General features: G+C 52.2%; 1 protein-coding gene and 1 non-coding gene across 11 annotated transcripts; both read left to right on the top strand.

The window, feature by feature from the left end:
- The first annotated feature begins 35 nt into the window (after window positions 1–35).
- On the top strand, window positions 36–14,784 carry MMAB (metabolism of cobalamin associated B). 10 transcript variants are annotated; one of them, XM_054528207.2, is made up of 10 exons: window positions 225–993; window positions 1,542–1,733; window positions 1,844–1,905; window positions 4,671–4,764; window positions 8,310–8,367; window positions 9,702–9,774; window positions 10,037–10,171; window positions 10,451–10,515; window positions 12,393–12,452; window positions 14,413–14,784. In XM_054528207.2, the coding sequence occupies exons 2-10, from the start codon at window positions 1,600–1,602 to the stop codon at window positions 14,419–14,421; spliced, it is 690 nt and encodes a 229-aa protein (XP_054384182.1). In that variant the 5' UTR covers window positions 225–993; window positions 1,542–1,599; the 3' UTR covers window positions 14,422–14,784. The 10 variants fall into 10 exon arrangements, with proteins under 10 accessions (XP_024113145.2, XP_024113147.2, XP_024113146.2 ...); XM_054528204.2 differs by having other exon boundaries at window positions 235–993; window positions 10,037–10,134; XM_054528203.2 differs by having other exon boundaries at window positions 235–993; window positions 1,372–1,733; window positions 10,037–10,134.
- LOC112136039 (U4 spliceosomal RNA) lies at window positions 5,421–5,561 on the top strand. Its single transcript, XR_002917239.2, has one exon. It is a non-coding gene; the product is annotated as a U4 spliceosomal RNA (small nuclear RNA).
- Window positions 14,785–16,250: the final 1,466 nt, after the last annotated feature.

The following is a 16,250-nucleotide window of genomic DNA, read 5'->3' as shown; positions in this document are numbered from 1 at the left end:
TTGTGGGTGGAGTCACCCCGGGGATTGGACGGGAACCTGGCGGGGTCAGCTCCCGTCAAGCAGCCTGGCTCATGGCTGTGTGGGGCCTGGGGAGCCGTCTTGGCCTGCGCGGGTGCTTCGGCGCCGCCAGGCTCCTGTATCCCCGTTTCCAGAGCCGCAGCCCTCAGGGCGTGGAAGACGGGGACAGGTGAGTGGCTGGCGGGAAGGGTAACTCGAACACCTGCCGTGAATCGTGGTGTCGTCGCCATGGGTACGTCACACCGCCGTGAGGTCACCGCGGCAACCGTCAGGTGACGTCTCCACGCTGTTCTGACGTCACCATGGCAACGTGGGCCACGTGGGCGCCAGAGACCAGGTAGTCTTTGCCTAAGCCCCAATGAAGCCCCGCTATCATCGGGCAGGGCAGGGCATATCCCATGTGGGCCAGGAGGGCTCTCGACTCAGATTGTGACCAATCTCCAAAGCAGTTTATCCCCCAGGTCCCAGATACACCAGCACCTTCTAAAGATGGCTTTCCTCATATTCCTTGAAACTTGCACCCCAACCCAGACCTCAGAACCTCTAGAGTACCGTGGATTAATAATGGATTAATTTAGTTCACAGATCCAGGAAATTAACTTTCGAATGGGCTTGTAATGTCACATTTTAATTTTGAGCTATGTCCTTGAGTTGTTTACATTGTTATTTGAAAATGCCACTTTTTGAGCTGTATTTTGGCAATTCTTCATCTCTGAGTACACTCGAAGCCTCATAGTATGGAAGTGGCTCAGGTTTCTTTTCCTGCAAGAGGCCCTGAGTTGGTGGAGTATAAGATAAGAATTTGGGTAGGATAGAGTTAAGAGTCCTAGCTACTTGGGAGGCTGAGGCAGAGGATCACTTGAGCCCAGGAGTTCAAGGCTGCAGTGAGCTGTGATCATGCCACTGCACTGCACTGCACTCCAGCTTAGGCAACAGAGCAAGACCCTGTGTGTGAACAAAATAATCATAGGCCAGGTACGGTGGCTCACGCCTGTAATCACAACACTTTGGGAGTTTGAGGCAGGCGTATTGCTTGAGTTCAGGAGTTCAAAACCAGCCTGAGCAACATGGTGAAACCCGTCTCTACCAAAAAAAAAAAAAAAAAAAATTAGCCGGGCGTGATGGTATACACCCGTGCTCCCAGCTGCTGGGGAGGCTGAGGTGGGAGGATTGCTTGAGCCCGGGAGGCAGAGGTTGCAGTGAGCCCAAGATCATGCAACTGCATTCCAGCCTGGGCGACAGAGTGAGACCCCATCTCAAAATAATAATAATAATAATAATGATAATAATAAATAAATAAAGAAAGAATTTCGGTAGGATAGAAGTTACAGTTTGTGCTCTGGTCTAGGACAGTTTTGGGCATCCTACTCCTGCCTCTTCTTGGATGATCTAGGAAGGTGTCTCATCTGAGCCATAGTTTCCTCCTCAGTAAAATGAAGAAAATAGGTGGTGGCTACCTTTGGGGTTGTGGAAAGATTCCAGGATAATTCCAGAAGATAATACCTGTAAACTACTTGGCACAGTGCAGGGACAATGGCAAAGGATCAATCAAGTCCTTCAGCAAATATTTATTGAACATCTATGTTGAGCAAGGCATTACATCAGCTACTCTACACACTGTGTCATCCAGTTCTGGTCTTGCCCACAAAATGTTTGCTATTAGAAGGGATTAGGGGAAAGAAATCAACAAGAGATGACCATCTAAGCAGTAAGGGGTAAGTGCTGCCTCTGAGGTTACAAGCAGCAAGCTGGGACCCTCTGAAGGAGCTGACCCTCTGTGTAAGCCATCCCCACTCACCAGATACTGATGTTTATTTCTCATTAGGCCACAGCCTTCCTCGAAGACACCCAGGATCCCCAAGATTTACACCAAAACGGGAGACAAAGGTAGGGTGGGGACAGGTGAAAAATGCAAAGAAATACGCATGGCATACACCATTTTAAAGTTCTTCCAAATTCTTTGCAGCCACTTTAAAGTATAATATGTGACCAGGCGCGGTGGCTCATGCCTGTAATCCCGGCACTTTGGGAGGCCCTGTTGGAATTTGAGACTAGCCTGGCCAACGTGGTGAAACCCCATCTCTACTAAAAATACAAAAATTAGCTGAGTATGGTGGTCCATGCCTGTAACCTCAGCAGTACTTGGGAGGCTGAGGCAGGAGAATTGCTTGAACTCGGGAGGCAGAGGTTGCAGTGAGCCGAGCTGCACTCCAGCCTGGGTGACAGAGCGAGACTCCATCACAAAAAAAAAAAACAAACAACTCTCAGAAAAAGAAAAGTATATTTGACAGATCTCAAAACACATTACAAAAATGTAATGTGAAATGAAAAACACCCAAGAGATATTAAATGACAAAAGCCTGAATCTGTCTGGATAAGCATGTACATATATTTGTGTTCAGGTATGTGTAGAATAGTCTGAAAGGTTACACCTGGGACTGTTCTGGGAGAGAGATTAAGTTGTGAGAGGGGAACAAACAGAAGGACTTTCACTATTTACATACTTTTATTCTATTTTATTATTTTTTATAATGAGTATATATTAATTTAATAGTTTTTAAAATGCTAGAACATGTTATATAGAAAAAAGTAAGATGCAGAAGAATGTGTTGCTATTATCCTTTTTTTTCTTTTTTTTGATACAGGGTTTTACTCTGTCACCCAGGCTGGAGTGCAGTGGCTCAGTCATGGCTCACTACAGCCTCCACTTTTCGGACTCAAGTAATCCTCCCACCTCAGCCTTCTGAGTATCTGGGACAACAGGCACACATCACCATGCCTGGCTAATACTTTTTAATTTTTTTTGTAGAGATGAGGTCTTGCTGTGTTGCCCAGGCTGGTCTTGAACTGCTGGGCTCAAGGTATCCTCCCACCTCAGCCTCCCAAAGTGCTGGGATTACAGGAGGCATGAGCTACCGCACCCAGCCAGTATACCATTTTTTGTAGTACAAAAACATGCAGACCACTAGTATGTATTGTTTTTTGGATATATATTTGTATAGTAAAAGTATAAAAGCATGTACAGGACATAGTCAATGCCACTGAATGGTAAACTTAAGAAGGGTCAAAATGGTAAAATTTCTGTTATGTATCATCTGTCACCACAATTAAAAAGAAGGAAGAGGATGTTGGAAAGGACTTATTATAGGGTTGGGCTTGTGTTGGGTGGTTACAAGGAAGTGGGGCTTTGTGCTGGATTGAATCCTGTTAGGAAGCAGGGCTGTTTCTGTCACTGGGTATCTTTTTTTGTTTTTTGAGACAGGGTCTAGTTCTGTTGCCCAGGCTGGAGTGCAGTGGCACGATCTCGGCTCACTGCAACCTCCCGGGTTCAAGCGATTCTTATGCCTCAGCCTCGCGAACAGCTGGGACTACAGGCATGCACCACCATGCCCAACTAATTTTTTCTATTTTTAGTAGAGACGGGGTTTTGCCATGTTAGCCAGGCTAGTCTCCAACTCCTGGCCTCAAGTGATCTGCCCACCATGGCCTCCCAAAGTCCTGGGATTACAGTGTGAGCCACTGCACCTGGCCTGTAATTGGGTATGTTAATAATTTGTTTGTAGAAGACAGAAGGGACAAAGAGGTGCTAACGCTGTAACGGATAAAGATGCAGCAGTCACTCGCGTTAGCCAGGGAAGGGGAGGCTTGGTCATCTTTTGGAGTTTGGACACAGTCGTCTGTGCTCAGACGCTCTTCCACAGTGGCCTTGTCTTGGTCTCGAACTGTCATAGTCACAGAGTGGCCTGTCTGACGGTTTTCTGTGAAATGGTTTGTGTTCAGCAGAACACCATAGTCTACCTGTGAGTGCCAGGCTGGCACCTGGCAACCCCAAAGCCTACCCGATAGCGAAAGCCAGCTCCAAACTGTCAGGGGCAGTTTTCACTTTCTCGGAGGTTGGAGGAGAAAGGCAGGGACTGTGAGCTAGGCAGAGGCACAGAGGACTTTGACTTCATGTGAAATATAATGGTAATGTATATATGATATAAAATATAGAACACGTTTTATTTCTTTATCAGGATGGTTAGTATGTGGTTTTTAAGTTTAAAAGCACATCAGGAAAGAAGTGAGCATAGTGGCTAACCCTTGGGGAGTGGCAACTAAAAGGGGTTACATGGGGGCTTTCAGGGTGTTGGTCATGTTCTGTTTATGAAGCTAGGTGCTGATCAAGGAGGTATATTCAGTTAGTAGTAATTCACCAACTTGCACACTTATGATTTGAGCACTTTTCTGTGTATATGCTATACTTCAAATGGAAAGTTCTTTAAGGGGTGGTACGGTGGCTCATGCCTGTAATCTCAGCACTTTGGGAGGCTGAGGCGGGTGAATCACTCGAGGCCAGGAGTTCAAGACTAGCTTGGCCAACATGGCGAAAACCTGTCTCTACTAAAAATACAAAAATTAGTCGGGCATGGTGGTACACGCTTGTAATCCCAGCTACTTGGGAGACTGAGGCACGAGAATCACTTGAACCTGGGAGGCGGAGGCTGCAGTGAGCCAAGATCACGCTGCTGTACTCCAGCCTGGATGACAGAGTGACTGTTCAAAAAAGAGAGAGAAAGTTCTTTAAAATCTTTGAAAGTTTAAAAAAAAACAAAACAGCATGTCAGGAAAACAGAATCTTAATTTGGGTGGCTAAACATTTTTTTCCACAGGGTTTTCTAGTACCTTCACAGGAGAAAGGAGACCCAAAGACGACCAAGTGTTTGAAGCCGTGGGAACTACAGATGAATTAAGTTCAGCTATTGGGTAAGGGGGACAGGATTGGCCTTGAGGTTGCGTTTGAGTCAAGTATGAGTAAACGTAATGAATGTGAAGCTCTCACGGATGCTGGGCAGCAGCCTCGGAGTTTGTCAGCCCTTACTGAACTTTCCTAAGCCCCGAAGCACAGGCTGGTCAGCTCCACAAGGCTGCGGGGCTGCAGACTCCTTTCCCTTCTGGCCCTGCCTGTGCCTGCGCTGGCCTCTGGCCCGTGCCATGTGAAGCTGCCTCCCTCTCATCCCTCACTTTTCAGGTAAGCCTGTGTGTGCCACTGAGGTTAGTATATTGAGTGAAAGAGGTGAGTTAGTATAATGCGCAGTACATCCAATGTGATCCCTTTTGTGAATGTTGTTTTTTACATAAGCCAAAGTTTAGAAGGTGGACTCAAGGATGGACCAGGTCAGGATGGTCCAGGTCATGCTATGATCACAGACAACCCCAAAATCTCCTGACTTATGACACCAAAGATGGACTTGCTGCTCCCACTTCACGCCCATCACAGGGTGGATATTCTTTGGCTCCATGTGGCCTTCATTCTGGGACACAGGCTGCTAGGACAGCCGCTTCCTGGGGCGATCATCAGTCATTGTGGCAGAGGGAAAAGAGGTCGTGGTGAAGCTCACAGTGGCTCCTGACGCTGCCAGGGGATTGTGCAGTGGCAGTGTTGTCGCCAATGAGGTTTACCCATAATGTGATTATTGCTGATTGAAAACTTTTCCCACTACCCCACCGTGATGACTTGAAGTATAGTCAACATTGGCAGTTTTTGACAGTCTTTATGGAGACTAAACTTTGTTGGTAAATAAAAGTTGAAAAAAAAATGACTAGGTGCAGCGGCTCACATGTCTAATCCCAGCGCTTTGGGAGGCCGAGGCGGGAGAATCACTTGAGCTCAGGAGTTTGAGACCAGCCTGAGCAACATAGCAAGACTTCATCTCTACTGAAAAGAAATTAGCCAGGCGTGGTGGTGCACACCTGTAGTCCCAGCTACTCAGAAAGCTGAGGCAGGAGGATCACTTGAGTCTGGGAGGTTGAGGTGCGATCACCAGCCATGATCGCACCACTGCACTCCAGTCTGGGTGACAGAATACGACTCTGTCTCCAAAAGACAAACTTTCCTTGGGAGTGATGCCTTCCATTTATTCACATTGCAGTGGCCAGAGCCTGTCACGTGCACGTGCCTGACATCAGCGGGGTGGCAGGGGCAGCAAATATTTGCAAGCAGGAGCACAGTCTGCCCAGCATGCCCTACAGGCTGGTGACAGGGGGAGCAGCAACAGTCTCAAGTGCTGGATCCTGAAATCTGACCCTGGGGCCCTGGGGTTATAGGTGCGTGGGAGCCAGACAGACCCAACTGCAAATTCAGCACCACTGCTGATTGTCTCTGGGATGTCAGGTAAATCACGTGGCCTCTGTGAGCCTCAGTTTACTGTTCTGTCAAGTAGTCATCATGATAATTCCCATCTCACTGTGTTCTTGTGGGGCTTAAATGAGATGATTCCATGTTTCACCCTGAGGACAGTGCCTAGCACAAGTAAAAATAATGTTAGCTATTATCATTCCTCTTTTTTTTTTTTTTTTTTCGAGACGGAGTTTCGCTCTTGTTGCCCAGACTGGAGTGCAATGGCGTGATCTCGGCTCACTGCAACCTCTGCCTCCCGGGTTCAAGCGAGTCTCCTCATTATTACTATTCTTAACACTTACCTGTTCCCGGCTACCATTTCTCCATGGCGGGCCTGACTAGGTGAGATTTTCGGGACAGATAATGGGAGGTATAGATAGTCAGCCAGCTGGGTAGAGAAGGCAGACAAACCCCTTGGTGTGTGTGGGAGGGGGTCCAGAAGAGGGCAGACACAAGACCAAGTGGGCAGAGGGAGAAAAGGCCAGTTCTCGCATCAGCTATTCTAATGAGCTCTAAATCACGAGCCATCGTCTCTCAGTTGAGGAGGAGCGGGAGGTCGGGGAAACCTCAGTTGTGGATTCTTCCTTGGTCAGATATTGACCAAGCATCTGCAGTGCGAGGCGCTGCTCAGCAGAGAACCTCAGCCCCGCCTTCCTGAGCTGCAGAGTACAGGGAGCAGGCAGCACTCACTGGGCAGCTACGAGGGTGGGAGCAGGCTTGGGGCAAACGCCCAGGGTGGGGCCTGCCACTGGCCTGGTCACGGGGCATCCCTCGGCAAGCAGATACTTCTGCACACCTGTGAGGCAGGCATGGGGCATCCGCTATGATGGAGACAGACTGTGTCCCAGCCTGCACAGCCCTCCCTTTGGTCCAGAGGGGAAGACACACCAGGCGGGAATCACATACTGGTGTGTTTAGTTCTAACTGTAAGATGTGCCAGGAAGATGGGCTGGATATTCTCCATTGGCCCTTTCAAATCCCTTCTCTTCACCTTCTCTTTATGCATGAGAGGCTGACCTTATCACCTGGTGGCTGTGCCACCTCGATTGCTTGGTCTTCTCGCATTCAGGTGGGTCCAGCCAGTGGGAGGCACCAGCAGGTGATGGGAGAGTGGGTGCAGAGAGCTCAGGAGTGTGTGTGACCCCATTCCCCAGTGGTGCATGGCTCTGGTGGCAGCTGGGCTCCTTACCTAACTCCCTTCCTGCTGAGTGACTCCAGAATCCAGCTCCCTCCAGGGTGAGTTGTACCTTCCCCGACCCTTGCCCTTCAGGCTCCTGCATTTCCCTGAAACTCTGCCCACACCTCTGTGAATTGTCCCTTCCCAAAGCCCTCCTCCAGCAATCCCTGCAGCGCGCCACTGTCTCCTGCTGGGGCACTCACTGGTGCAGGAGGGAAGTGCAGGGTTCTGAGGGAGGCAGAGCCAGGGTCTTGACCTGTGTCGGGGGCAGTTTGCTTTCCCTGCCTTATGAGGGAAGTCCTCCCCAGCCTTCAAAGTCTCCCCTCCAGCATCACCTCCTCCAGGAAGCCCTCCCTGCCTCTCTAGCCAAGGTTAGATTAGGCTTCTGTTGCTCTTTCCTTCGGAGCACTGATCTCAGTTTGCACCTTCACATTCAGGAGTATGTCTAATCTGATTACCTGTCACACTCCTGAATATCACGCTCCTGAACATGAAGGTGTAAGCTTTGCCTGAAGTCCCAGAGACACTCAGCAGTGGTGCAGAATTTGCACCTGAGTCTGTCTGGTTCCCACTCACCTATCACCACAGGGCTGCGGGTCAGAGCTCAGGATCCAGCACTTGAGACTGTCACTGCTCACCCTGTCACCAACTTGCTGGACAGAGCCTGGGTCAGCTTCTGTTCACCACTGACTCTCCTGGGCCTGGCCAGAGTAGCTGTTCAAAAGGAATTCTTGACTGGAAATAATGAGTATCCGAAAAGGCATTTCAAGAAACAAATACCACCGCCCCCGCAAATGGAAGGCTATAATGTTCTTATTGTTAGCAAGAAAAATAACATGGCTGTTATAGCTAAATTAACTAAATGGCCTGCCACCTGAGAATCTATTGTTTACAGCAAGACAGGACCTAGGGACATTACATTACAGGCAAATTCGTTTTCCTTTTTCTTCATAGGTTTGCTCTGGAATTAGTCACAGAAAAGGGCCACACATTTGCCAAAGAGCTTCAGAAAGTGAGTAACACCATCTCACCCCAAGCTGGGAATCTTCATCCCTGGTGGCCATCACGGGACTCAGCATCCAGCCATCAGTTCCTCTTTGTGTCACCTGGGGCTAGTCACTCTCCCTCTGTGAGCTCCATTTCTTCATCTGTAAAATGGGGACAGGCCAGGTGTGGTGGCTCACACCTGTAATCTCAGCTACTTGGGAGACTGAGGCAGGAAGATCACTTGAGGCCAGGAGCCTGGGTAACATAGTAAGACCCCGACTCTACAAAATATTTGAAAATTAGCCAGGCGTGGTGGTGAATGCCTGTAGCCTCAGCTACTCAGGAAACTGAGGTAGGAGGCTCTCTTGAGCCCAGGAAGTCAAGGCTGCAGTGAGCTGTGATCATGCCACTGCACTGCTGCCTGGGCAAGAGATTGAGACCCTGTCTCAGGCCGAGCACCATGGTTCAAGCAAGCCTGTAATCCCAGCACTTTGGGAGGCCAAGGTGGGAGCATCACTTCAAGCCAGGAGTTCAAGACCAGCCTGGGCAATTTAGGGAGACCCTGTCTCTACAAAAAAAAAAAATTAAAAATTAGCCAAGTATGGTGGCATGCACCCATAGTCCCAGCAACTTACAAGGCTGAGGTGGGAGAGTCGCTTGAGTCTTAGAGGTTGAGGCTGCAGTGAGCTGTGATTACACCACTGCACTCTGGGCAACAGAGTGCGATCCTGTCTTTAAAAAAAAAAAAAACAACTCTGTCTCCAAAACAAACAATTGGAGACATATAATCTTCCTTCACAGGCGAGTGGTGAGGACTGTACTAAATGAGGGAATTTAAAATGCAACGGTTCTCAACCCAGAGCCATTCTGCCCCTCAGGACCCGCTGAGCAATATCTGGAGACATTTTTGGTTGCCACATCTGGGTGTGGGGGGTGTTGCTGGCATGTAAATATCCTGCAATGCAGGGGACAGCCCCTGTCAACAAAGAATGACCCGGCCATGAATGGCAATAGCACCGAGGCTGAGAAAGCCGGTGTGAAGTGCCTCGCTCGTGCCCGATGCAGAGGGAACCTGGGAAGCCTAGCTGCAGTGAGCCCTCAGCCAGTGGGACTCGCACATCACAGTGTCACTGTTCTGTTCCCTAAGAAGGAGGGGGCCTCTGACCCACACAGAGAACTTCAAGCACGGAGACAGGGTCACCACCCCAGAACGCCCAGGGTGCTGCACTTTCCACCTCCACACGGACCCAGGTCCCCAGAAACCGCTGAAGCCGGCGTGTTAGGTGGCGCCTCTGCACATTGTCTCTGTCCAGCCCATCTCAAATAGATCTTGACTGTCACTTTCTGTCGCCCCCCCAGATCCAGTGCACATTGCAGGACGTCGGCTCGGCCCTGGCGACACCACGCTCCTCGGCCCGGGAGGCTCACTTAAGTAATTCTCAACCTCCTGTGGGTGTTCAGAGGGTCCTAGGGTCAGAGTACTCTCCTAGGGGTTACCATCTGGGAGCCCAGCCCCCAGGGACCCACAGGTGGGCCAGTCAGCCTTGCTCGTAGCTCCTGGGAGGGAAGGTACCTTCTGAGCCAGTGGAAGCAGTCTGCGGGACACCCAGGTGGAAGGGCGGCGGGGGTGGTTCCCGCCATGGTCTGGTGGGTGATGGCCTCATGGCAGTTTCCTCTGCTCCTTGGCTCCTCAGAGTATACCACGTTCGAGGCGGGGCCCATCCTGGAGCTGGAGCAGTGGATCGACAAGTACACCAGCCAGCTCCCACCACTCACGGCCTTCATCCTGCCTGTAGGTACTGGGCAGGCTTCACCAGGGACGGCTGCAGGCAGGTTCAGTGACAGACACACATGGGCTCTGAATAAATCCCTCTTTTCACAGTGACAGACGCTGTCCTCCAGTTCCCCCAAGTCCCTCCAGGTCCTCACCGGTCCCTCCCAGCCCTGCCCACTCTGGAGCAGCGTGCCCAGTGGGTGTGCCATGGCAGGGCTCCTGGAGGCAGAATGCTGCCCAGTTTGGGGGGCAGGGCTGGACTTCAGAGGAGCTCCTGTCTGCAGTGGGCACACCTTTCCCATCCTGCTCAGGCAATGTCCCTTTCTCCTTTCAGTCGGGAGGCAAGATCAGCTCGGCGCTGCATTTCTGTCGGGCCGTGTGCCGCCGGGCCGAGAGACGGTAAGAGGGCTGGAGAGAGGGAGAGGGCCAAGGGGGCGGGGAAGGGGGACGGGGGAGGGAGAGGGAGAGGAGGACGGGGATGGGGAGAGGAAGAGGGGCCTCTGCACAGCGGGCAGGAGGCAGGCACAGCAGGGCCATCTCTGAGCCATCCAGCCACACATCAACAGACCTTGTCTGGGCCCCTCCACTGTGCCAGACGGGGACCAGGACAGACCAAGTCCGTGTCCTCAGAGCACCATGTTGTGGAGTGGAGACAGTGACATGTGACCAAATAGACTATCAGACAACACAACTGCACCTTGCTTGTGAGCTCTGTGTTCTGAGAACAGCAGGAAGTTATTGCTGGGTTCTCAGCCTCAGCCATCTTGGGGACAGGGGTAGACATGAAAGGACCCTGCTGGCTGCTGGGCGCATAAGGCTCCTGAAAGGCCTGCATGGCTGTGGGGAGCCCAGGTGGACACTGTCAGCAGACTAGCCACCACCCCCTCCAAAGCTACTGACAGCCTTTTCAAGGAATCTTTAGAAGAAAATGAGCAAAGTCTCTGTCTACGCCACTCAGAGACCAGGCTGCCAGCCAGCTTTACAGAGAAGAGAAAACAAGCCCTACTTTGATCCAATGGACCGGCACTTTACGTTCATAATTTCATTTACTCCTTGTTGATAGCCCTGGGAGAGAGATGGTGGTGGCCTCTGCTTTACAGGAGTCAGGAAGCTGTGGCACAGAGAAATGACACCATAGCCACGGTCCCCCATATGGTTGATAGCAGAATACAGATTGGAGTCCACATCTGTCTGGGCCAAGCCTGAGCTCTTCCACGGTCCCACACCACTAAGGTTTTGTTCTTTATGAAAGGCTCTCGGGCCCAGATAGCTCCTAAGAGATCCCAGGTAACAGAACAAGCTTTGGCTTCAAAAGAAAAAATTGTCATTTGTACAAAGCCATCCATCAGCAGTGCTCATAATAGCAAGAAACTGGAAACAACCCAAAGGCCCAAAACACAGGCATGGCGGAGCAGCTGATAGGCCTTCGATGCAGCAGAGAGTTACGCAGCCATGGCAGTGGCAAGGTGCAGATTGTCCTGAGGTGGGGACACACACCTGGGGCACCTCGGGTGAGGAAGCTCCTCGCTGAGCGTGTGGTGCCCACTAGAGACAGCCTGGAGCTCTGTGACAGGCCTGGGTGCACACACTGCTGGGCCGCTAGCCAGGTGCATGGCTTTCGGTGGGGATGAGAACCCTGAGGCTGGGCTTTGGGTAGCTGGCTTGCCAACAAGGGGTATGCCACAGGGTGATACCTGGGAAAGGCTCGGCAAGGGCCCGCCACCACACTGGTGCCCATCAGATGGCTGTCCAGTGTCTCATGTATCTGCAAATAGACTGGCATGGACCCCAGGAATCCGGAATCCTGTGGAATCAGGAGCTTGGTTTGTCTGGGTCTTTTTCTCCCCTGTGAAGTTGTTCTAAGTCATGATGTACAAGGGGCTTAGAGTTTAGCCCATTGGGAATTAAGGGTCAGGCCCCCACTTCCTTTGAAGGCTGGAGGCCGACCGCCCCAACTTCACCCCACCCAGACCCAGGTCCAGTGGTACAAAAGCTGGCTGGCTTGGGTGTGGTGTAGGCCAGGCGGCTCCCTCAACTCACTGGCCATCCTCGATCCCTCCTTGGCCAGGCCCTCCTGCGATGTGCCTGTGGAAAGGGGGCTGATGGCCTGTTTAAACCCACCTGTGATGGATTTGTCATCTCCAGTGCCAGCCGAGCTTGTGCAGGTTCAGGTTGAGCGGTGGCAGGATGTGAAATGCTGCTCAAGGTTTAGGCCCCAGGTCAGAACCTGTTGAGCCCCATAATGTCACGTGACTCAGTGTCTCCTCCCTTTCTAGTGTGGTGCCTCTTGTCCAGATGGGAGAGACCGATGCGAACGTGGCCAAGTTCTTAAACAGGTAGTTGCATGGAACCCGGGGGTCCCTCTCTGAAAGCCGAGGCTCATCTGTGGGAAGTAGCAGTGGTGCAGCGGTCCGGGAAGCAGTGTGGGGCAGCGTTCCCGCACCCCCTCCTTCATTCCCTTAGTGTTTATGAATGTCTGCTCTGTGCCAGGCACCACACCGGGCACAGGGGAGGCAGTGGTGAACAAGGTGGGCCCTGTGCCTGTCCCGATAAGATTTAGATCTTACTGGGAGAGGCTGCTGTAAAAACCAGGAAGAAAAACCTAAGTGCAAAGTGGCATTGCGGGGACAAAGTGTGTTCTTAGAGGCTGGGTGCTCAGGGAAGGCCTCTTGGTGGTGACTGACCAGGGAGCCAGGCTTCAGGCCCTCTCTCAGCCGGTTTCCTGTCCCCGAGAGGGCCTGGGGCAGCATGAACCAACAAGAGAGCCAGGCCAAGCTGCGCTCAGGGGACCCCATGCCGGCCCCAGTGAGTCAGGCTAGCCCAGGGAGGGCTTCCTCTGCCTCGTGGCCGGCCCATGAGGCTGGAGCCACACCTGGCTCAAAGCCTGCTCTGCTGGTTCCTGCCCCAGCCCTGGCTCCTGTGGCATCAGTGTGGGCAAGGCCAGAGCCTGGGGGCAGGTAGAGAGCTGGGGGAGCGGGTCTGCACCCCAGGAGCTGTCCCGGGTGTCTAGAAAGTGACCTCAGGCCCTTGACTGTGGCCACTCCTCCTACAGACATGGTGCTTTGACGGGGCCTGAGCAGCTCCTTTCCTTCTGGGAGGGGGGTTTCGCTGGGAGTGAGGAGCAGGTCTATTTCACCTTCAAAGCAGCAACCCTGCGGTCCCATAGCATTGCACAGGACAGGCCATTTCATCTCCTCAGTGAGGCTTCACAGAGCCAACAAGCAACAGGCACGCCACAGCCCTCCAGGAACATGCGGCCCAGGGGTAAAATACCCTGAACCACCTCCCCTTCGCTCTTCCTGAGAGCCAGCCGTGGGGCCCAGGGGGCCTGAGTCAGGGGAGGACTCAGGAGGATGTGGTGTGGAGCTGGCCGCTGAGGGCAAGACTGGGGCAGAGAGAGGGAGGAATGTGGTGCCTCGTGCTGGGAGAGAAACAGCAAAAGGTGCGGATGGCAGAAGGCAGAAGAGCTGACAGCGTAAGCGCCTTGTGGGGCCCGTGGCGTCGTCCTCTAGTTCCCTCCACTGCTGCCCCTGCAGAAGGCCTCATGCACAGATGACCATTGCTGTTGGTTCAAAGGAGGAGGCGGGAAAGGGACTGGGCTCTGGTCTCTAGAGTGCTCCAGCCCGTGCTTCTCACCCGGTACCTTTGGCAATGTTAGGAGGCATTACTAGTATTACTAGTTGTCACACTGGGTGCAGGGGTGCCACTGGCACCTGGTGGGTGGAGACCAAAGGTGCTGTCAGCATCCTACACTGCACAGGATGCACAGGACAGCCCCGAACACAGAGAATGATCCAGAATGTCAGCAGGGCCTAGTCCATCAGTGTCAGCATCAGCCAGGGCGGGAACTAGACCTGCAGAGCCCCGGGCCCGGCCCAGCCCTCCTGAGTCAGAATCTGCACGTCGCTGAGATCCCCTGGTGATGCCTGTGCACACTCTAGTTTGGGAAACACCCAAACTGATCACGCACCTGAGCCCTGATCATCAAAGGTGCAAAAACCGGCTCAGAGAGGAGTCCAAAGTCATCTGCCCCATGGGGTAGGGCCGGGGCAATGGCCTCATCCTGCAGGAATGGCCCCAGCCTTGACGCTGGAGTAGAGTCCTTGGCATTCACAGCAGCTGGCCTCGTGTGCCATCCATCAAGTGCAAGATGGCTGGGCCCCCGCCCTCCCTGCACAATGTGCCCAGAGCACGTCATTTATATCTCCTCCTTGTAGGCGGATATGGGAAGACCCAGTTAGCATTGATCTCTCATTTCAAACCATTCTGTTTGCTTCTCTGTCTCTGCCCCTGCAGACTCAGTGACTACCTCTTCACGCTAGCCAGATATGCAGCCATGAAGCAGGGGAATCAAGAGCAAATATACAAGAAGAATGACCCATCGGCCGAGTCTGAGGCACTCTGAAATCACAGAAAGTGGGAGCTTGGAGGATCCCTCCATTGGTGATGGCCGTGGAGAGAGGAGCTTGCCCTTGTGGGGTCCTGGTTCCTGAAGAGCTCACCCGGAGAGGCTCAAAGCAGCCTTTTGTCCCAGCTCAGCTTTGATCTACACCTCCTGCCACCTTCCTCAAGGGACTGTGACCCTTTGGGGATTCTGTCCCTGACCCTGCTTCCCCAAGCTCTCCTGGGTCTTGGAGGGATGTGGCAATAAATTGGCATTGCAGGAAAGACAGCTAAAGTGATTGCTGCAATGAGAAGGAGCTGTGCAGAAAAAGAATAAAAGTGGGAAAGGCTGGAGCTGCGCGTGCGCGCGTGTGTGTGTGTGTGTGAGAGAGAGAGAGAGAGAGAGAGAGCGAGCCCTCCCACTGCCAGCTCAGGTTGTTCACAGATTTGGAATGGGACCAGAAGCCCTTGAAAATGTAATTGTGATTTACCTGTGCCAAAGGGGCTTTAAATGTCACATTTGTAAAGGGGAAGGCAGACAGGATTTGGAAGTTTAGTCACCTCTGAGCCACCCATCACCGCCAAAGTGTGGGGGAAGGATAGCTGCAGATTGACAGGCGAGGCTCAGAAACTCCTGGCTTAGACTGAAGTGTGTGTGATGGGGGCGCAGCTTAGAGGACCCCCTCTGAAAGGGATGGAGACCCTGGTGAGAACAACACTACCACTTGAAGGTGAACGTTCCCTGTCTGGTTGGACTGAGTCGAGGGTCTGCGGTGCAACATCTTCAGCTTGAGAAAATGAGGTTGTCAGTTTCCAGCAAGGCTGACATCCACCAGACTGATTTCTCCGATGTTGCACTTGGCTGGCTTATGCCTCTGAGATCCATGCCACGGCTGTATTTATTTCAGTTGTCACTGCTGCTCCCTCCTGCTATGAAACGACACTGTCAGTGCCAGCAGTGTCCTTGGGAAAGGCGATATTTATGAAGGGCAGAAGAGGCAGCCCCAAGAACCTAAGGACTGCAGGCTGCTAATTGCAGGAAATGACTTTGGAAGGGCAGGCTCTTGTCGAGTTTCAGGGCTGAAATGCCTGGTGAACTCCATTCAGCCATCACGTATTGACTGAGTGGCTGCTTAGCATGAGCTACCGCGCTAGGCTCGGGACAGCTGGTCTTTCCAGCCATCTTTCTTGCTGGCAAGTCAGCAAACATTACCTTCTCAGTCACGTGCGTATTTTTGCCTTCATTCTTACCACCTTACCTGCAAAGTTTGCAGGAGGGCCAGGTATATTCATTTGTGTCTTCTGGGTCCTTTCATTGCTGACAGGCTGTGATGGCCCTCTTGAGCCTTGGGCAGGATGGGTGAGGTGTAGATGACCAGGAGTGTGTGAATTCCTTCCAGGAGGTGGCTTTGTTCCGTGCCTCCCTGCCCCCATAGTCACTACCAGGTCTGGTACGGAGTCAGTGCTCAGTGTTTGCAAAGCAGAGCTGAAAACGGACTTTGGGAGGCCGAGACAGGCAGATCACCTGAGGTCAGGAGTTTGAGACCAGCCTGGTCAACATGGCAAAACCCCATTTCTGCTAAAAAAAAAAAAAAAAACAAATTAGCTGGGCATGGTGGCGGGTGCCTATAATCTCAGCTATTCAGGAGGCTGAGGCAGGAGAATCACTTGAACCCAGGAGGCAGAGGCTGCAGTGAGCCAAGATCGTGACACGACACTCCAGCCTGGGTGATAGAGCGAGACTCCGTCTC

The sequence above is a fragment of the Pongo abelii genome, chromosome 10 (genome assembly GCF_028885655.2).
Source record: "Pongo abelii isolate AG06213 chromosome 10, NHGRI_mPonAbe1-v2.0_pri, whole genome shotgun sequence".
NCBI classification, from domain to species: Eukaryota; Metazoa; Chordata; class Mammalia; order Primates; family Hominidae; genus Pongo; species Pongo abelii.
This window is presented reverse-complemented; position numbering and strand designations above follow the sequence as displayed.